The following is a 22387-nucleotide window of genomic DNA, read 5'->3' as shown; positions in this document are numbered from 1 at the left end:
AACAAGGTTAATAAAGTTGATTTTATCCCATGAAAACAAATTTTGAACTTTTTTAATAAATTAAAGTTGAAAATTATAAAAAGGTATTAATGAAATTATACTCTGACACAGAAGAGGACAAATTTTCACTGAATAATACTTGGCTTAAATGCAACATTTTGTATTTTGGTTTTGTCCGGAGTGACCTAACTCCATGAAAGAGATAGAAGTGGTGTGATGAGGATCATGCACTGAACCCGGGGCCCACCACATGCTGACGTGTCCCTAGTAAAATTTGGTAAATGAATATCTGAAAAAGAGTTCTTCTCATATCCACAGAGAGTGACTTCACAACATGAAATCAAACCAAAATAAAACAAAAGACAAAGCTATTAAAACACTATTTCATGCATTTTTAGCATCTTTTATTTTCCCAAGTTACTATATATTTCAGGAATATTAATAAAAGTTAATAAGTATTAGTGAAGTCTTAAAAATATTGGCTATCTTATATTCTTTTATTAATAAAAATTATTAGTTTTATGACAACTTTCTTTTATATATATATATATATATTAACAAAAATGTATGAGATTTGTTAAATATTTTTCTTTTCAAAAGTAATATACTGATAAGTTATAACTATATTTTATGTTGAGAACACACTCTTTTACATATATTATATTTCATTTGTTAATTTTTATTAAAACTTATAAAAAATATTTTTGTTTAATGATTATATTTCTTAGGACGTGTTTGATTCTTATGAAAAAAATGTTAGAAAATATAATTTTTTATTTTTAAAATACATTTGAGATTTAATTTTTGTGTGATGAAATTAATAAGTGTATTAAATCTCATAAATAAAAAGTTAAACGTGTTTCCAAATAAAATAAAGGATGTCTAAAGAATATGCTAGATTAAGAAATTAAGAGTAAGCTTTAGTGTAGTTTATTATAAATTTGATTTAATAATTATCCAATAATAAAAAAGTGTGTAATGAAAAGAGTGTGAAAAAGAAAGAAATTTCATCATTATTTTCACTTGATTTGGCTTGAATACAATACATTATAGCCGCGCACACTCACTCCAAATTTTGTTTTCATTTTCCCCGAAACATTCCTCAGTGCGAATCCAAAATTCTAAACTTGGAAACCGCCATCTCTGGGATCACAATCACTCCCTTTTTCTCTCTCTTCTTTTTCTTTTCAGTGAAGCTTTTTCCATCGCATTCCAGAGTGAGCCCACAAATTTTGACCCTCTCTCCGATTCTCTGGAACTTGAATGGGAGTGAGATGAGCCCTTCCCACTTCCTCCTCTCGAGCTCTTTCCTCACCTAGTGTGCTAGCCAAGAAGGAAAATCTTCATGGCTGCAAAGCGCGTGTACCAAGATTGGAGAGGAAGTAATGTAAAGTTCACTTCTTTTCCTCTTCTTCGTTGCAGTTTTAGTTTTTTATGCCATCTGGGTATGCTCTGGGTTCGTGGCTCTTTGATTTGCTTCGTGCTAAAAGGCTTTGAATTTCTCGGGTAGTTTTGGTTGCTGGAATGCCGAGGTTGGAGCTGGATTTTTTTTGTTTTTTTTACTTGGAGCATGTTTTTATTTTGAAAATTGTAAGTTGGGTGTGTGTTGAAAGTTGAGATGGTACTGGGGTGGGTTATGTTATTTTTGGGGGACTGTACAACTTTGAATGCTGAGCTGTGTTGTGCATGATTACAGTTGGTTTCGACTCAGTTGTTTGATTTTTGATTATTTAAGGGCAAAGTCTCTGCTGTAATACTTTTAGTGTTGTGCTTTATTAGTTAATTGAAAGTATTAGGCTCAGTTAACCTGCTTTGACTTTTGGGGAAATAATTTATGAATTTGAACTTCCTCCCCTCGAAAGTTTTACTATTTTTTTAGCTCAGGCTGTGTTTTTAGTTTTGGTGTGAAAATAAATGTAGAATTAAAGAGTATATATTAGTGAGTTTGGGCTTTTGATCCTCTTCCAATTTGTATCTTTGATCAATGATACTATGATAGTTTTTGTTACAAAAAAATAATCAAGTAATTTAAGACCTTGGATTGAAATCATTGAGTGGCTCCTTTCCTCATATTTTTTTTACGTCTGTCTAAGAAGGATGTGATTTATTTCAAATAATTTTTGGTGATTCTGTGTTCTGAATAGAATTGTCATGAAAGATGTTTTAATTCTCTTGGCAAAATGACTCCTGACTAAAGATAAATTGTAAAGTTGATGTATATATTATTGATTGGGTTATGTGGGATGGACCACTTTGAGCAGCATAGATAGATGTCTTTTGGTTTGATATCAAGTGGTTTGTGGTGGAACAGGTTCTGGAAGGATGAGAAATATTATGTGTAAGGGTTATTGCCAGCTTTGGGCATGGGCATTCTTCCATGGTCAAAGTAATTACTTTTGAAGATATGCTGAAATTGATGTCCCCATTCCCTGCTCTCGCATGAAGTAGTTGTCTGTACAGCTACTGGCTGTTACAGTAATGTTTTTAATAATGGATGATGGCTGGTAATACTGATGGTATTGTAAAGTGGAAAATTGATGCTACATAATCGATTGCAGCTGTAATGTTGTCAATTATTCTAATCTGCAGCCTACAAGAGGTTATCTGACAAGTGATAAACAAAGGATGATTATGTTTCATCATGTGTTTGGTGCTCATTTGTTTTACGTCATAGGTGTAAAACAGGATGAGAAACAAGAGAGATAAATTACCTTCAAAGTCTGCATAATATAAGTGTTGAGAAGATCGTGGACACATTCATCAAATGATAATTGAACTATTGAAGTTCATAGAGAAACAGTGACATGTAGCCATAAATAAGCCAAAATAAGCTGATAATACTATAGATGGGCCACTTCTGTGGTACACCTACTGAATTGTCTTGGGCTTTTCTCTTTATATGTCGTAAAGGTTTTGAAAGGCACTAGGAGTGTGAAATTTTTGGCATTCTGCTGTAATGTAATTCTCTAGCAGTGTATTTGTTTGTAACGAAATGCCAGAATTTTCTAGAGCATCTCTTTTCCTTTTAAAGTTGTAGGATAGGATCGTGCCTGTGATGGTACTTGGTTAGTGGCTTCTTCAAGGGATCAATCATTTGTGTACCGAAGCATTGGAACACTTTATTGCATTTTTGAGCCAGTTTGCCTTGTTGGTTTCTTTCTGCTTTAGATAGGATAGGAGGACTCATTATTCTCCTGTCTAATTTGTGCTATTGCCCTCTTGAAATGATGTATCATTATGTTAATATTGGATTCTTTTGTCTATTAAAAGTTTTAGTTTTTTCGCGCACTATTTTTTGCAATTTCTTAACTCTTATTTACTTTCTCATGGTTTTCTGCAGAAATTCATATGTGGAGGGAGGTTGGTATTTGGGCCCGATGCTAGGTCCCTGTTTGTCACCTTATTGCTGATTATTGTTCCAGTTATAATCTTTTGTGTATGTGTAGCAAGCCATCTCAGGCATGAATTTTCTTCATATAATTCTGGATATGCTATTTTAGCAGTGGCTATTCTCTTTACCATTCATGTAAGTTCAGTTTTTTTTTTTTTTTTTTTTGTCTTCTTGTATAAATAATTAGTTTAAGCTTGGTCTATTTTAAGTTCCAAAGTCCAAATTTAATGCAAGCTATCATAGGCCACAAAAAGCATACTTTCAACAGTTCATCACATATTCTGTCCATCTTCTTGCATACCTGTTAAGGGCCAGTACTGCGAGCTGCAGAAGTGTGGTTTGTTTAACTAAATCACTGACATCAAATCATTCATCATGCACCCATGTTTTTCCCCCCTAATAATGGAGTAAAGTTCAAAGCTGTTTTGGTGAATGGTGATAGCATTTCACTATTAAGATATTGATTCTCTTTATAGGATGTCATAATATAACCTCACAGCCTATGTTTCTAGGTTCTGGTGGTTCTCTTTCTTACGTCCTCAGGTGATCCGGGCATCGTTCCTAGGAATTCTCATCCTCCAGAAGAAGAGTTGCGTTATGATTCTTCAGTCTCTGCAGATGTTGGGGGAGCTGGACGGCAAACACCAACTCTCCAGTTCCCACGAACGAAAGAAGTTATAGTCAATGGCATTGGTATAAAGGTGAAATATTGTGAGACTTGTATGCTGTATCGTCCTCCTCGTTGCTCACACTGCTCCATTTGCAATAACTGTGTTGAGCGTTTTGATCACCATTGCCCCTGGGTGGGCCAGTGCATTGGTCTGGTATGAAAGTTGACAGCATGGCATCTTGATTTTATGATACATTTTTCTTATTTATTGATGTGTGCTATTTACTTGTTTTCTTTGTTCTGATGTATTTATGGGCCTTTTCTCCAATGCGCAGAGGAACTATCGTTACTTCTTTATGTTTGTTTCTTCAGCAACTATTCTGTGCATCTATGTGTTTTCCCTCTCAGCTCTTTACATCAAGGTTCTGATGGATAATTATGACGGCACAGTTTGGAAGGCAATGAAAGAATCCCCTGCATCCGTGATACTAATGGCTTATTGTTTCATATCTCTGTGGTTTGTTGGTGGACTAAGTGGTTTTCATTTATATCTTATAGGCACAAATCAGGTCAGTCATTTTTTTTTGACATTTCTGTTTTAACATTCTCATGGATCAGTGTAACTTCTCATTAGTTTGTAACTGAATAAAGAAAGTTAAAAGGGATGATCTTCATGGTAGTAATTCCAGACTACTTTATCTAAAATCTTCTATTGTTATTTCCGGAGTGTTCTTGTGTTACATGAGTATCTTCATCAACTAGGTCAGTGCCTCTTGTATTGCAGACTACCTATGAAAACTTCCGGTACAGAGCTGACAGCAGGATCAATGTTTTTAACCGGGGTTGTTTGAATAATTTTCTGGAAGTGTTTTGCTCGAAAGTAAAGCCCTCAAGGAACAATTTCAGGGCATTTGCTAGAGAGGAGGTACCAAGGCCACTGGCTCCGATCATTGCACGGCCTCGTGACCCAGATGACGGTTTGGATGGAGATAGGCGCCCTAAGGTTGAAGATGATCTTGGCATTGGTGAAGACCTATTGAAGATATCACAGCGCAGGAACATTGAAGAACTTGATGAAGAGATTCGTGGCAGAGGGAGCAATGGACCACCCCACCATACATCTGAACCTGACTCAATTTTGTCCTCAGATCATCGAGCTCCTACCATTCGATCAGATGCTAGGCACTCAAGTTGGGAAAGGAGTGGAAACTGGGATATTGGCCAAGAGGTTCTTGCCAATTCAAATGTCACAGAAAGCAGAAACTATGTGACTTCAAAGGAAATGCGGCAATGAAGGGTGTGGTTTGTCTCTTACAATATTTTTGATGCCATCAGTCAACCATGTATGATGTGGGGTTCCTTGCATTCTAAAGATGGAAAAGGAAATGGGAGCTGAACTGGTTGGAACTTCCTATAAAAACTTAGCCTGCATTTTCTTTGTGGCAACCCTTGTTCTTTGGGAAAGCATATAAATGTGTGCATGTAATTTGTTTGGGAGACACTGTCCTTTCTTTTCCCCCTTATTTTTTAACAGTCCAATATATGGATCTCATCTTTACCTGGCTTTATTCTTTGTGTAAATAACCAGTTATGATACTGAAAAAGCTTCTCCACATGTACTGCATATTAGGCACTGTAAAAATGGGTCCTCTGTTGTTGGAAACCTTGCTATTGATGTGATTGAGAGTGATTTTTTTTGTTCCATGTGTCTCAACGTTTTACCTTAGAATATCTCTATTGGCCAAGAGGTAAGTAAAGTTGGTTAAAGATTATGACTGAGATTGGATAAATAAATTAATCAAATATTTATTCAATAATTTCTTACAAGGAGAAAGTTCCCGATTACTAAAATAACCATGATTTGCTAGCATTTAAATAAGGAAACAAGTTTTTTTTCTTCATAAAATTAATTCACACTCACAAATTTAATTAATTTTTTTAGAGTAAATTAATAACTTTTAATCAAACTAAATTTAAATATATATTTTTTATCAGCATTAAAATATTTGAATTTGTGATGTTCTAAAAATATTAATAATTAAAAAAGAATTATATGGTAAAAACCGCAAATACAATTTTAAGTTTTGAAAAATAAATAAAAGATTTAGGTCGAGGTAATCCTATTTTTTAAAAAATAAATTGTCACGTGGATGTCATTTTTGAATAGATGTTAAAATATAATAAAAACAAGATAAGAATAAATAAATTAAATAAACAAATAAGCATAAATAAAAAAGTAAATTAAGAAATAGCTAATATTAAACAAAGCATCAATTAAAATAAATAAATGATTAATTATATGATATATAATTTTAAATATAAAATAAAATGAAGTCAACCATGATGAATAGGTACGCACCTTCTTCGTTTTTTTTATTCACAAGCCTCAATTACATAATTTATTAGGACAATGAAAATAGATTAATTTAGTTGATAATAACGGATTATTCCTCAATTTATTATTTTTTTTTTCAAAATTATCCATATAATTGATATGTTTATTAGTAATTTAGTTATTTATCAATATAACTTCTTTCTATTTTAATAAGTAGAGTTTTAATATAAAAGTAATTCATATAAAAAGTACTACGAATTTACTTTCGTAAAAAAACAGAGTAATATGTAATGACACCTCTCAAATGAACATTACAACCTTCATTTTTTTTTTCAAAAGTGTATTCTTTACAAAAATATCCCTAACATTTCACATTCCCCTGAAAAAACTTATGTTACAAATTCGGTTTGAAACACGACGAACTTTTTTCTCTCATAATATTATTTTAAAAAAAGAATACAATTGGAAATTTTCGTTTTATATTTGACTGAAATACACAATGTAAATTATACGGGAGGAAAAACAAATAATGTAATTTACGCCAATTATTATATTATTAATAACTTTGTATAAAGTTAATTTCAATTAATTCAAGTGATGATCTATAACTAAATATTACTTTGATTTGTGTCAAATTTTATAAAAGAATAATAATACAATTACCAAATTATTCATACTCTTATATATTTTAAAAAATAAATACTACATTAATTTTTAACAATTATTCTTTTCCTGAATTTTTGTCCGTTTGTAATTGAATGATGCATTAACTGGTTTTTAACTTCTAAAACGTCTTCAATTAATTGACATTAAAAGAATTAATAAATATTTTGAATAAATGTTTAGTCTAATATAAGAATATAAATTCATATGTACATCAAATTTTACTATGGGTTTGGATTGGGGATGAGATTTGTAAGGTGGAAAAAGAGTAAATTTGTGAGGATTATAGAGGATGTATGAGGATATGTAGGGTTGTTTGGATTGATGGTTGATGAAGTGAATTTGTGAGGATAGTTATTGAGATTTGTGAGTGATGTGATAGTTGAGAGGAAATTTAAAAATTATTTTAAAGATGTAAAATGTAAGTTTACAAATTTATTATTGTTATTAAAACATATTTGAATAATGAATTATGATATATTTTTTGTGTGTGTTTAAATTAATTAATTTTTTCTAATATATGATATCCATAATTACTTGTATTTTTCAATAGAAAATTTAGAAAATATTTCTGTGTTAAATTAAAATAATTTATTAAATACATTAAAATTTATGAAAATAATATTTATTATTATATACATTTGTTATTTTATATAACTATATATGTTTTGTTGATATTATAATTTTATTTTATTATTAATAGTATAATTAAATATTTTTAAAATCGTTAAATAAATTTATGTAATATTTAATTTTGTATATTGTATATTATAATAAAATAAATGCATAAAGATATTTAAATAAAATACAAGAATAGAATGGAAATGGACACAAATCTCTTTATTTGTGTGAAGAAGGAAAAAAACCTTACTCTCTCCACCTCATACCTAAAAAAAACATAACATAAACTACTAATTTTAAGTATAATAAAAATAATTTTGACAAATAGGGCGAATTTGTTATATGACTTTTTTTAATCTTAATTAAGCGTCGCAACTAGCGGTTGTAGATTCCTAAAAAAACCTACCATTAACCTGAATTAGGATTTGAGATAGTATAAAAGAGGGCAACACCAAGAAGAAAGAACTCACTCCCTCACACCAAAGTCTAAGGGAGCAATAAATAAAGCTCCCACATCACAAAATGAATTCCTCAGCACTATGTTCCTTTGTTGTGGCCCTCTGTCTGGTCATGGTTTCCTATTCTCCCATGGCAGCAAATGCTAGCGGTGAACAAGGCTTGGCGGAAAAAATCTGCATGGAAAACTTGGACGACAAGGAGGGATGCACGCTGCTGCTGAAGCAAGCTGATCCGAAGATCGTGAACGCAATGACCTTCGACGATCTGGCTCAGGCAACCCTAGAATGGGCAGTGACGAAGGGAACAGAGGCTCAGGCCTTTCTGAAGCAGTTGGCTCAGATGGACAATAATCCAGCCATCACGCAATGTGCGAATTTCGACTACGATGGGGTGGTTGCATCCTTCAAGAGCGCGTTGGAAGAGTTGCAAGAAGATCCTCAAACGGCTAGCTATGATGCGAAAGTGGCTGGTGATGGACCTGCTTGTTGTGACAGAGGCTTGGCTTCAGCAAATATTAGCAACCCTGCTATTGCTGCTCTTAACCGCCAAATAGTCATCCTCAGCACCATGGCCTTCACAGCCGTGTGTAAATTAGGTGATCAATAACTCAATTCGCCACTTCAAATTGTAATTGATGTGGGGTGTTAGCTTCTTTTTTTCTTCTCCTTTGGTCCTTTGGTGTGGGGGAGGGAAGTGATTAATCAAATACATTATTCAATTTTACTTCTTATTTTTCTTTCCTTTCTTTTATATTTATAGATACTGGTAAACTAAATTTAAAGACAATCGACATAGTTAAGAAAACAACATTTCTAGAAGGATTAAAAACAATCTTTCATCAGACAAATCAAGTTACATTAAAAAAAAATTATATGGTATTTGTAGTAGGTTTAAAACCAACGAGAAATTCTAATATGTGTGTGAGCTGGTTTGTAATTTTACTGTCTCGTATTATACTTCCGCAGTTACAGAAGAGTTGTTTCTTCTTCTTCCTATGGTTGTGGTTGATTATATAATCGTTGCATGGAGTGAGATCAATTATCAATAAAGATACAGGATGATACTTAGTTCAGGGTGCTTCTAGATGGATTACTTTGATTATTTATGTAGCTAATTTTATCACTATCACCTATTTTACTATTGCAGTCTTCTAATGTTCCTCTGTATCTTAACTTCAGAGCTACTAATCACAAACCATATGTGCTATTTTTGCTGTCTTTGTGTTCTGGTGATAAATCATTACTTGTTTATACTTATAGAAAATTGTCATATTCTTGTTGTCTCTGGACTTATACCTTGGCCTGAAAGTCTTCCTGTTTGAGTTTAGTTGGTAAGAGACTTGAGTAAACATCAATAATGAACATTTTGGCGTCTAGTGACTTGATTCTCAATACACAAATTCATCAGTAAGTATCATGGCTCTTAATTTTTTTCCCTAAAGAGATGTTAGGAATAACTCTGCTTTTATATGTTTATGTATCCGTGGACAGTAAGAGACAGGAATTTGACACAAAAATGAACCATTTTCTCATTTTTAAGATAAATTTATGCCATTGTGTCATAACTTTTGGTTGAACCTGCAAGCACACCTTGCATTAGTCTAACTGTTGTCTCATTCAGTGTGATATTTGAGCTTTTGACTCATTCAATTGGAATTTGAAAAAAAAAACTTATTCCCGTAGTTCCACAGATGCAAAGGGTCCTTTAGGAGGATTTTTAGGTCGATTGGGAGTAGATTCTAAAATGTTTCTCATTTGTTTTGAGAATTGGAATTTGGTGCTTGCTAGCTATAAGAATCGAGCATGGAATGATGTCATTAAGGTAAAGGGTAAATTTTATGTTGTTACTTATCTATAAATATTGTTATGAAGAGTGTTTTTTTTTAACAATGTACTATTATAATTACAAATAATAAGTTATTCTAGGCTAAGTTATGGTGGGATCCAATCTACGAAAGTTCAACAAAAGTATATATGATGAAAGACATAGGCAAAAAATGGAAGGAGAACAAACTGAAATTGTTTGATACTTACTATGATGATAAAAAGAATTGGGATGAAAATGTAAAGGACTCACCATTGTAAATTTCAGAAATTGAGTGGGCAACTTTCATACACAATAGATTGAATGAAAAAACAAAGGTATTTTTCTTACTCAATATTTACAATTTGTAGCACATGATTATAGAGTTCATTTTGTCTGTGTATGTTTGTAGCAAATGTGCAAAAGGAATGCTGAAAATATATCTAAAATCAAAATTAATCATAGTAGTAGATCTGAAAAAGCTCAAAATAAAAAGAGTAGAGATTATAAGTATTTAAAAACATGTAAAAAAGTTTATTTATTTTTAATGCAAATTAGGTATGCTTAACAATTGAAAATGTGATTCTCAACAATAGATGATGAAAACTTGGAAACCAATAAACATAGGTAATTTGTTATATTTATATGAGAGCGGATGAACATACATAAATGTTCAGAGTCTGTCATAGAGAATCGAATCCAAAACTTATGAGTAGACATATAATCTATAACTATAACACTAAAAAACTTTGTGATCGTATTATGATTATTAGTATTTTAATAATAAAATAATTATAATTTCATTGTTAATTTATAGTGATTTAGTGATAAAATGTAAATTGATCGTTAATTTGTAGTGATATATTTGAATATAGTAATTGAAATTAAATTGGTCGCTAATTTTGTGTGATTTACTGAGCGAAATCAAATTGACCGCTAATTTGTAATGATTTAGCGGCAAAAATCAAACTAGTTACTAATATGTAGTGATTTATTTGTATTTAGCTACCAAAATCAAATTGGTCACTAATTTATAGTTATTTAACAATCAAAACCAAATTGATCATTAATTTGTAGTGATTTATTTTTATGTAGTGATTGAACCTAAATCGGTCACTAATTTAGAGTGATTTAGCGACTGAAACCAAATGGTCTCTATTTCAGTTGCTAAAATAATCACTAAATTACGTTTTTTTAGTGATTATGTGATGGCCACTTTCTTTTCACATAGAGAGATGATGCGCTTGTTTTTTTACTTTCTTAAAATATGAGAAATTTTTTAATTACTTTGTTTTTTATATGCGCGAAGCTTGATGTTCTTTCTCATCACTCGTTACCATCAAGGAGAATGATAATATTTTCCAAATTCGCATGTTCCAACTTTTCATTGCCCTTCTTTTCAACTATATTACCAATTAGCTTCACTTAAGTTGTCTTCTTGAAATTCTCTTCTCTTCAACTATATTTACTTCTCCTATTGAGAAGGTTTTCCACGTTAAAATTTTATGTGTCTTCCTTCAATGTGTTTTTGTTGCTGCCATTATTTGTTATTGTTCCTCACAAATTCTTGCAAGTTGGGGAAATTATTATTCGTTGATTATTGCTCTGATTAAGTTATTATTTTACTGTGTTGAATTTTCCATCAAAAAGTGTGCTGGTGGGAGTGAAAGAGGTTAGTTTATGAGAAAAAGAGAGCTTAGGGAGAAAAGGAGAGACGCGTTAGTATATGAGCGAAAGGAGTGAGAAAATGGATTGGGGGAGAGAAGAACAAACAAGTGAAACACTTACGTTTTGAGATTTGATTGGGAGAGTTAAAAATAATGGTGGTGGTGGTGATTGAGAATATGGAGGGGAAGTTGTTGACGGTGGTAGTAAAATATATGAACGATTTGACTAAGTGTCTCTGCGATTATAAGACAAAGAAAAGAGAAGAATATTTCATTATATTCTTTTGTCGTATATAATATTTTCCATGATTAATGTTGATTGAACAATTGATGATGAATTTTTGGTTTATTGCTTAATGATGATTTATTGTTTAATGATGTCACATGTGTTCTAATAATAAAAAGGTTTAATTACCTTTTTCGTCCTTATATTTATAGCCAATAGTCAATTTGGTACAATGGTTTTTAAAAAAATCAATTTGGTCCCTAAGTTTTTTAAAATGTATTCAAAATGGTCCTTTCTGTTAAATATCACCAAACGGCGTTAAGTGATGCTTATGTGGCAGACACGTGTAAGTTACGTGGATTGTGCTTACATTACTTTGGTGAATACTGAATTAGGGTTTAGGTTATTCAAATTGGGGATTTCGAATTTCTGATACGAGGATTGCTCCCCTGGTTGGATTATGTGGTGCGCTTCCCTGCTTCGATTCCATTCGGAGGTGTGCTCCCCTCATTCGATTATGTGGTGCGATCGTGAGTTACGATGGTGAGCTGCGTTCCCATGGTCGATTTGGAGGAACGATTATGTGGTGCGGTCCAGAGGTGGTGAACGGGCAGCGATTGCGATACAGACCGTGGCGTCGTTTTGTGGTTGCTCCTTTATAAGGTTAGTAATTTTTGACTTAGTTTCAGAGTGGTTCTGTTATGTTTTTTATTACTTTTAGAGAACATATACAGGTTGTGTTATGATGTAGGGTCCACCATGTGCAACATTTTTTTATGTGTGGTCCAACATTTGGTCTCTGACATAATTTTGTGATGTGTGGTCCAACATTTAAGTGAAGGTTTGGTTTGTAATTTGTTTGTTATTTGTGGTCCACCACAAAATCGAATGAGGGGAGCACACCTCCGAATGGAATCGAAGCAGGGAAGCGCATCACAGAATCCAACCAGGGGAGCAATCCTCGTATTAGAAACCCTAAATCAGAAATTCGAAATCCCCAATTTGAATAACCTAAACCCTAATTCAGTATTCACTAAAGTAATGTAAGCACTATCCACGTAACTTACACGTGTCTGCCACATAAGCACCACTTAACGTCGTTTGGTGATATTTAACCGAAAGAACCATTTTGAATACATTTTAAAAAACGTGGGAACCAAATTGAATTTTTTAAAAACCACTGTACCAAATTGACTATTGACTATAAATATAGGGACGAAAAAAAGTAATTAAACCTAATAAAAATAAAAAAAATACGGATATTAATCCACGTTTATGTTCCTGCTAATTAATTTAAAGGTGGTTAAAATCGATTTTAATAATTTTAGTTGCAGTTATTCTGAAAATTATATTAAACTGACCTAATAATTTTTGGTGTTAAATTTTACATTGCGGATTAACTTACGGAAATAAATAATAACGGCTAAATTGCCACTAAACAAGATAATTAACTGATGTTAAAAAACTTTTTTAGCAGTAACAAGCAAAAAGAAAAAAAGTTTTACCTAAGTATACGAAGAGAGAGTGAGTAAAAGAAATTCCTTTACTTTATAAAATAAAGTCTATATTTTATCATATTTGATAATAACAGTACTTTAAGAAATAATGACGGGTCACTTGCATAAGAAAAAGAGAAAAGAAAAAATAATTTTAAATGGCGACAAAAAGAAAAAAAAGTACATCAAAATCTTCATTTCTAACTATTAAATGATTAATATACTTTTTTTTACACTTATATAATAAAAAATTAACTATCATTTAATATGACTTTTTTTTTTCTTTGTAAAGATCAAGCATGAAGATGGGGTGACAAAATGAATTTTGATTCTCGTCTACCAAAATTTGGTAGATTGAATAGTCAGCCAATCAATTTTTTTAAACGTTAAAATTAAAATTAAAGGTAGTTTAAAATATTTTGTTATTGTATTATTTGAATGAGGTAACTTAAATAATTAACACTTATAGACTAAAATTTAATTATTAATTAGAATAAAATAATTTAAGATATAGAGATGATAATTATAATAGGTGCCCTCTTTTTGAAATTGAGTTCATTAACTTTCAATCCCATTTGGACGTTCTTTTTCTCGAGAGCCCTCACCGATTTAATTTATCTGACATTAATTAATTAATTTTTTAAAAATTTAAAAATATTTATATAATTACACTTGTTTTTAAACAATATACAAATATATTTATATATATATATATATATATATATATATATATATATAAATAAAAACAAATTTTAAAAATACAAAATTTAGAGAAACAAAATTTTTAAAAAATTGACGAGATGAGTTAAAATTCTAACACACTTTATTAAAACTGATTGGGTTGGGCCAAAAGCTAGATTAGTCCCTTAGACAAATTCTTCCTGCACATAAATACTTTGTGGTATTTTTTTTATTTTTATTTTTTTCCATTTTGAGGTGCTCTTGTAGTAATTAGTGGTGAACATTTGTGATTGAGATAAATTTTGTTGTGTATTTATCTTTCGTTGTTTTTCATTTGCTTACATTTTTTTTTTCATGTATATCGGATTGTAAAATTTGAAACACCTCCTTACTATAATACATATTTTAAAGTGTACAATCTGGAAACTAATTCTAAATCAGAAATACCATCTGAATTCTACAATCTAAAAGGTAATTATGAATTCAGAAATACCTTATGGATGGTATAATCCATAATATATTTTAAAATTATATTTTGATTTGTACAATTCAGAATATAATTTTAAAATATATTATGGATTATAATTGGTAGTTAAAACTTTGGTTGCTAATTAGATACCAAATTAGAAACTATTTAACAATAATAGAAACTAATTTAAAAATCAATTTTTTTTTCTAAAATGGTCTCTAATTTAGTTACTATTACAACTAATTATTTTGGTGTATAAAAATGGCTCAGTTCCCTATCTAGCACCATTTACACTTTTATTTCCCTATCTAGCACCCTTTTGTTTTTATTTCCCTATCTAACACCTTTTGTTTTTATTTCCCTATCTAGCACCATTTCAAAAATAAATAAATAAATAAATAATAAATTAATTTTATTTTATAATTTTAATTTTAATTTTGAATACATTAAAAAATAAGTATTTTTAATATTTAAAATAGTTAGAAATATAGTTAATGAATAAATAAATGAGTTTTTACAAAATAAAAATAAAAAAGTAATAAATTAAAAATGTTAGTTTAATTTTTTTTTTAAGAATGAAGAAAATAAAAAATTAAACTCTACAACAACATAAAAGTTGAATCTATAAACATAAATTAGTATTTATTTGTATTATTATTGATGATGTAATCATGTTAATTTCAAGTAAAAAATACAGGACATAATTATAAAAAAATCAAAGTCAATTAGTATTAATTAATATTGAAAGCACAAATAATATTGAAGTGTCTATCTACCCTAAATACAAAATCCTAAAAAAAAAACTAATGCAATTGCTACACTTAATGCTTAAAAATGAGAAGAAGAAAAATGTAAAAATAAATAAATATAGAAAATAAAAATAACAACATTGCAACAAATATTTCATGTTACGAAAGACTATTTGATGGAACTAAAAAATGAAGAGTATTGCCCTGCATACACCAGTCAAATACTATGCCCAAGTCCTGACATGAAAATAACCTCAAAGGGGAGACCTAAGTCAAGTCAAATAAAGACTGATATTGACATAAGAGAACAACATGATCAAACAAAAAAATGTTCATATTGTCAAACACTAGCACACACAAAAAGAACATGTCCCAACATTATTGGATTGTGCTTTTCTCGTCCTTAATAATGTTTCATTTCGCACAAACTATTTAATGTACCATTGAAGAAAATATTAAATGAATGATCATCTTTCATTTATTTTTCTTTTTATGATCAACATCTACTTATTTAGTATCGTCTTATATCTCTTATCTTTATCTTGTTTGGATTTTTTTTTTATATATATATCTTGTATATTTATCTTATTTTGTTTTTCCTTTATTTTATATCTTATATGTTTTTAGTTATTATTTTTTCTGTCATTGTTTTTTTTTTATTTTTATTATTTTTGTTTTTATTTTCTATACTTATTTATTTTTGCATTTTTTTCTTCTCATTTTTAAGCATTAAGTGTAACATTTGCATTAGTATTTTTTTTAGGATTTTGCATTTAGAGTAGACACTTCAATATTATTTGTGTGCTATTAGTTAATACTAATTGACTTTCGTTTTTTTATAATTATGTTGTGTATTTTTTACTTGAAATTAACATGATTACATCATCAATAATAATAATAAAAAAAAAATACTAATTTATGTTTATAGATTCAACTTTTATGTTGTTGTAGGGTTTAATTTCTTATTTTCTTTATTCTTAAAAAAATAATTTTAAACTAAACATTTTTAATTTATTGCTTTTTTTTTATTTTGTAAAAACTCATTTCTTTATTCATTAATTATATTTCTAACTATTTTAAACATTAAAAATACATATTTTTTAATGCATTCAAAATTAAAATTTTCAAAAAAATATTAATTTATTAATTTTTGAAATGGTGCTAGATAGGGAAATAAAAAATAAAAGGGTGCTAGATAGGGAAATAAAAACAAAAGGGTGCTAGATAGGGAAATAAAAGCAAAATGGTGCTAGTTAGAGGAATAAAAGTGTAAATGGTGCTAAATAGATAATTTACCCGTATAAAAATTGGTTTCTATTTCATGATTTTCTTGTATTTATAGTTTTGTTTTTCTAAAACGGTTCCAAAATGGTTATTCACTAAAACATAGTCTCTCGTAAATTTAAATATTTTGTAATACAGTTTTTATTAAAAAATTCATTTCATTATCATAAATTTTTATATTTTTTTAAGAGTCTTTGCAATTTTAGTTTGCAAAACCTGGATGATGTGGTCTTTAGTTTGAATTATATAATTTCTTATGTGTCTTTAAGTAATTAAGTTCCTTTATATTTTAATATTTTTAATTAAGTTTCTATGGAGAATCTTATTATATATGTGAATTTTTTATATTTTTCAATTGAATAAAACTACTTACAACATATTTTCAATTATTTATTTAACACATGTTATTCTAATTTATTTATAACACTTGCAATATATACATAAAAATATTAATAACAATTCACCTTTCAATATATTATCCATATATCTTTCGTTAATTAAGACTTTAGAAATTAAAAAATGAATAGAGTTCACTTCCATTTAATAATTTTTCTTCATGATTTTATAAGTTTTAATCAATTTTAACGAATAGCATATATGAAAACGAACAGGTTACATGGACTACCATTCTTCATATTAATTGAAAACGTGTTGCACTTGATCTTGTTTGTAATGGAAGGATAATCTTTCTTATTTATTTATTTATGGTGCTAATTAAGGATTACTTATTTAAGTCTCACTACAAGAAAACACTATTTAGTGTGGACAAAAAATGGATGCAAGAGGTCAAAAAAGTTTTAACCATGCTTTAATCACTACACCAGACAAGTTCTTTTGTCATATTATGATTTTTATTATACTTATTATTAATATGGGGCACGTGAAATTTTCTTAAATATGTAACTTAAATATAATTTAATGAAAATTATATTAAAAATTTTAAATAAAAATTCAATTTATTTTATTTTAAATTTATACAACAAATAAATAAATTTAATGTATAAAAAACTGTATATACTTTATAAAAAAAAATTCTTTAATTTATACAAAACAATTAAATTCAATTTATACAACAAAAATAATTCATTTCATTTATACAACAAAAAGTTATTTTAAAATAACAAATAATAATCTATATTGTTTAATTTATATATGACAATATATAAATAAAATAAATTTAAAATAAATAATCTTTAAAATAATAAAATATTTTATATAACATTTAAATAATTTAAATACATATTTTCTTTTACTCAATTAATAAATTTAAATACATATTTTATATAACATTAAATAAATTTAAATAAATAATTTTATAATCATAAAATATAAATATGCGTGGACCATTGCGGACGCATATGCATGGGCCACAACGCAGACTGCACTTTTTTAAAAAAATAATTTAAATTCATAAGTGCGTCTGTTTTGTGTCGAATGTCATTGTTGCGTGGATTTTTTGCCATTTTGACCGACAATAATTGCGTCCGTAAATAGCTCACGCAAAAATTTAGAAGCTAATTGCTTGTTTTCTTGTAGTGTGTTTTGTCTTGTCACCATATAGTTGCTTATGGTGTTTACACAACCAATACTACACTCACAAATTCTTTAGATAACCTAGTTTTGCATGCTGCAAAAGTCAGTATATATGTTCATATAATTCTAAGATATTATATTATTAATATATAATTTTCGAATAAAAAATGAAAAACTTACGTCTTTGGAGGGAAGCTACATTATCATCGTACAATCATATTACAACAAATCTTATTGAATAATTTAATTTATATTTAAAAAAATTTAATTTAATATATTTGAAAAATAGTTGTGTAAAGAAAAAGAAGTTGTGAAAATATCTATTTTTCTTTGAAAAAAGCAATGCGACGACGGTTTATGACGACAAATATCTATTTTTCTTTGAAAAAAGCAATGCGAAGTTGTGACTTTTTCTAAACCTAATTAAGCAACGTAAGGAGTGGTTGTAGATTCCTAAAAACCGTGGGTTAACCTAAAATAGGATTTGAGAGAGTATAAAAGAAGCAACAGAATGAAGGAAGAACTCACCCCCTCACACCAAACCCTCTAAGGCACGAATAAATAAAAAAGCTCCATCAAGGGAAATGAATTCCTCAGCACTATGTTCCCTTGTTGTGGCCCTCTGTCTGGTCATGGTTTCCTATTCTCCAATGGCAGCAAATGCCAAAGGTGAACAAGGATTGGCCGAAAGTCTCTGCATGGAGAGCTTGGAAAACAGGGAGGAGTGCTTGGTGCTGCTAAAGCAAGCAGGTCCTAAAATCGCCAAAGCAAAAACCTTCGATGATCTGGCTCAGGCAACCCTAGAATGGGCCCTGGCGAAGGGCAGAGATGGTCAAGCCTTCCTCAAGGGTTTGGCGAAGATAGACAATAATCCAGCCATAGTGCAATGTGCGAATTTCGACTACGATGGGGTGGTTGCCTCCTTCAAGAGTGCCTTAGAAGGGTTCAAAGATGATCCTCAAACAGCTAGCTATGATGCCAAAGTTGCTAGTGATGGACCTGCTGGTTGTGACAGAGGCTTGGCTTCTGCAAATGTTAACAACCCTGCTATCACAGCTCTTAACCGTCAAATATTCTTCCTCAGCGACATGGCCTTCAAAGCTGTCTGTAAAGTTCACTTGTAATGGCAATGCATGCATTTCAACATGCTCATGCTCAACCTATAAGGTGTTGGGTGTTGTTGTTCTTGTAGGTTTTTTTTTGTCTCCTTTGGTGTGGAGGGAAATAATTTATAAAATCAAACTTGTTTATTCAAGGTTACTTCTTCTTTCCTCTCTCTCTCTCTCTCTCTCTCTCTCTCTCTCTCTCTCTATATGTATATATATATACACACGAGAACTATATTTAAAAAGGAAGAGAGATAATTAAGAAAAAAACATTCTTCAAAGGGTTAAAAACAATCTTTTATCAGAAAAAAAACCCACAATTTGACATGATATCGAGCAAGAAGAAAACAATAAAAAAAACTACTACATAAATATATTAAGAGAAAATGAGTAAAAATAGAATTCCCTTATTTTATAAAATAAAGTCTATCTTTTAACGTATGTTGGAATAATAATACGATAAAGAAATAATAACCGATCACTTGCATAAGAGAAAGAGAGAAAAAGTATTCACAAAAACAAACAAATAAAATAATTCATTAAATTAATATATGTATTTAATGTATTATATATATATATATTTGTAAATATATTAAAAATTTAACAGAAAAAGAATTGATGAAATAATATTTATAATACATAACTATATTTTATTTTAATATTTTTAATTATTTAATGAAACAATTGTGCACAATAACAAGAAGAATTTTTTTAAATATGTTATTTATTTGATAATTGTGAAGAATAATTCTTTATTTAAGTTTATGAATAAAATGAGAATTATGGATATGTTTGCGAGGCTTTATAAACAAGGTTCATGGCAATTAGAAATGAGAATTATGGATATATTTACTATTTTTAAAAAGAAAAGTTATTCAATTATTTATTTTATTAAATAAATAAATAATTTTTTTGTTAAAGATAAAATTTCCCACTTAAAAATAAATATAAAAAACTTTTACACAATTTTTTCTTATTTTGTAGCTAGTTTTTTTAAACATGTAGTTATCTTAGTTTTAAAAACATTTACTTAAAAGTTAAAATGGTAAGAATTTATATATACGAAAAAATTTATCTTTATTATTATAGATTATTATTATTAATAATATTAGTACTAATTAATATTAATATCATTATTTATTAGGATTAGCAAATATCATTAATAATAATAATAATATTAACAACAATAATCATAATAATAATTATAATGTAACAATAAAGTTTTAGTAATTATAAATTTTATGTTTACAATATGGATTTCCTCTAACAATATAAGCAACACTTTTAAAAACTAGTCTTTCTCATATTACCTAGTTGTACAAAAAAAATCTTAATGAATTAAATGGGAAGAAAATATTATACATGAATTTTTTTGGAAGATGGAAGATTAATGCTCTACCCTCATGACAGAACAAAAAATAATTTGTGTGTAAATTAGTGTTAAACTCTTTGTTATGTGCAAATCTATAGTATCTCTAGGGTGGTTTGGAATCTGAATATCATTAAAGAAAAATAAAATGTGTTTTCACTTCCTAAACAAAATACTTATGTTTTAACTATTAATTTATCATTTTGAAATATCCATATTATTATTAAAGATAAAAATATTAAAAAGTATAATAATTTTATATTAAAATATATCTTTTTCTTTTGACATATGATATTGTTTAGATGTAATGATTCATTATTTATTTATTTTTTCTTTATTCTGTAAATTTTAACCGTTTTTAGTTTTTCGTCCAAGTATTTGAAAGAAAAAAAATTTAATAAATATCTCTATATTATCAACATTTATAAAATAACAAAATTTTAGATTATAAATTGTTCTAGCCTAGATATATGTATTCCAACTAGAACAATTAATTCAGTCAGAAATATTGGTTTCGAACTGAGTTATTATATTTTTTTTATCATATATGTCCATTGTATGTTTTATCTGATCTCACTACTTTTTTTATATTAAATGTTAATTTTTTAGACTAATTTCTAAATTTTTATTATTTCAACTATTATAATAATATGAGAAGAAAATAATGAAATTTTTATATTGAATATTTATTATTATTTAAAATTATTTTTATATTCACTTATTACTAGGGTCGATCTATATAGCACACAACAAATTATTATTAGAAGTCGTGTTTAAAATAAAAATTTAAAGAATGATGAAAAATAAAACAATCGAAAATAACGTAGCAATCTACATATATTGAAACTTTTTTGCATATCTTCTGCAAAAAAAAGTTTAATTTTGATAGCATATAATTGGCATAGCAAACTTGAGAAGTGTGGGGAAGTTTTGGTAAAGTGGTATTTTGATGGTTATCCAAAAGATAACATTGGCAGATAGAAATGATGCAAGTGCCAAATATTACATCGTTTTCTAGTAGTATTATGATTGAAGCATAAGGTTCAAACATTGTTCTCCATCACATCAACTTCAGATATGCACATCATATTTAATACTTATCCTTGAGAGGAAAAACCTCTTATCCCCACTCGGCATATGGTATTGGCAGATCCAAACACGCCTGGATCCAAAACCCACCCTTCTTTTTGGTAACCGCTACCAATACAAACCCCACCTCCAAACTCAAAAGCCAGCCACCAAAGTGCCCGACCCCACTTTATATAATCTTTTTCCATTCATCAAAATTATAAAAAAAATTTAGAATTTTTACAGTCATATATATATATATATATATATATTATAAAAATTATTAAATAAAAAGTAATTTTAAAAATAAAAAATTATTAATTATTATATTAACTAAATTAAATAATATCTTATAAATTTAAAAAATAATTAATAACTAAAATGATTTTTATTATTAATGATTTATAAGATATTTTTTTACAGTCTTATTAATAATATATAATTTAATTAATATAATAACTAGTTACTTTTTATCTATCAAATTAATTTTTATTATATATACTAGCGGAAACACAGACGCTCTCGCGTGTATCTGATTTTTTATTTTTATTATTTTTATATATTTATATTTAATATTAAAATTCGAATGAAAAATGACATTATTTCCACATTTATATTAAGATTATAAATTTATAGTTTACTTTAATAAATACAAATGTATATGAGAAGACACATAAACTATCTAAGTACACCTACTATTGATATGATGTGAAGAAAACATACCCAACATAATAGTTATATATAATAAATTTATAAATGTCATACAAAATTATTTTATTAATTTATTTTGGTTATCTATACCTATATATATGGATTCACATTATAACTGTTTTTGGTTGAATAATTTTTTTTTCTAT

General features: G+C 28.6%; 3 protein-coding genes across 4 annotated transcripts; all 3 read left to right on the top strand.

Moving 5' to 3' along the window:
• The first annotated feature begins 996 nt into the window (after positions 1-996).
• Positions 997-5703, top strand: LOC137828277 (protein S-acyltransferase 8-like). Of its 2 annotated transcripts, none has more exons than XM_068634770.1 (5): positions 997-1387; positions 3341-3526; positions 3904-4215; positions 4337-4570; positions 4786-5703. In XM_068634770.1, exons 1-5 carry the CDS (start codon positions 1346-1348, stop codon positions 5293-5295), a joined length of 1284 nt encoding a protein of 427 aa, XP_068490871.1. In that variant the 5' UTR covers positions 997-1345; the 3' UTR covers positions 5296-5703. The 2 variants fall into 2 exon arrangements, with proteins under 2 accessions (XP_068490871.1, XP_068490872.1); XM_068634771.1 differs by lacking the exon at positions 997-1387 and adding an exon at positions 2363-2386.
• A 2371-nt stretch (positions 5704-8074) lies between these two features.
• LOC137828909 (uncharacterized) lies at positions 8075-8802 on the top strand. Its single transcript, XM_068635661.1, has one exon. It carries the CDS (start codon positions 8143-8145, stop codon positions 8683-8685), a length of 543 nt encoding a protein of 180 aa, XP_068491762.1. The 5' UTR covers positions 8075-8142; the 3' UTR covers positions 8686-8802.
• Positions 8803-18519: 9717 nt separating this feature from the next.
• On the top strand, positions 18520-19242 carry LOC137828532 (uncharacterized). The gene has a single exon (XM_068635150.1). It carries the CDS (start codon positions 18572-18574, stop codon positions 19109-19111), a length of 540 nt encoding a protein of 179 aa, XP_068491251.1. The 5' UTR covers positions 18520-18571; the 3' UTR covers positions 19112-19242.
• The last annotated feature ends 3145 nt before the right edge of the window (positions 19243-22387 follow it).

Source organism: Phaseolus vulgaris, chromosome 7 (genome assembly GCF_000499845.2).
Source record: "Phaseolus vulgaris cultivar G19833 chromosome 7, P. vulgaris v2.0, whole genome shotgun sequence".
NCBI lineage: Eukaryota > Viridiplantae > Streptophyta > Magnoliopsida > Fabales > Fabaceae > Phaseolus > Phaseolus vulgaris.
This window is presented reverse-complemented; position numbering and strand designations above follow the sequence as displayed.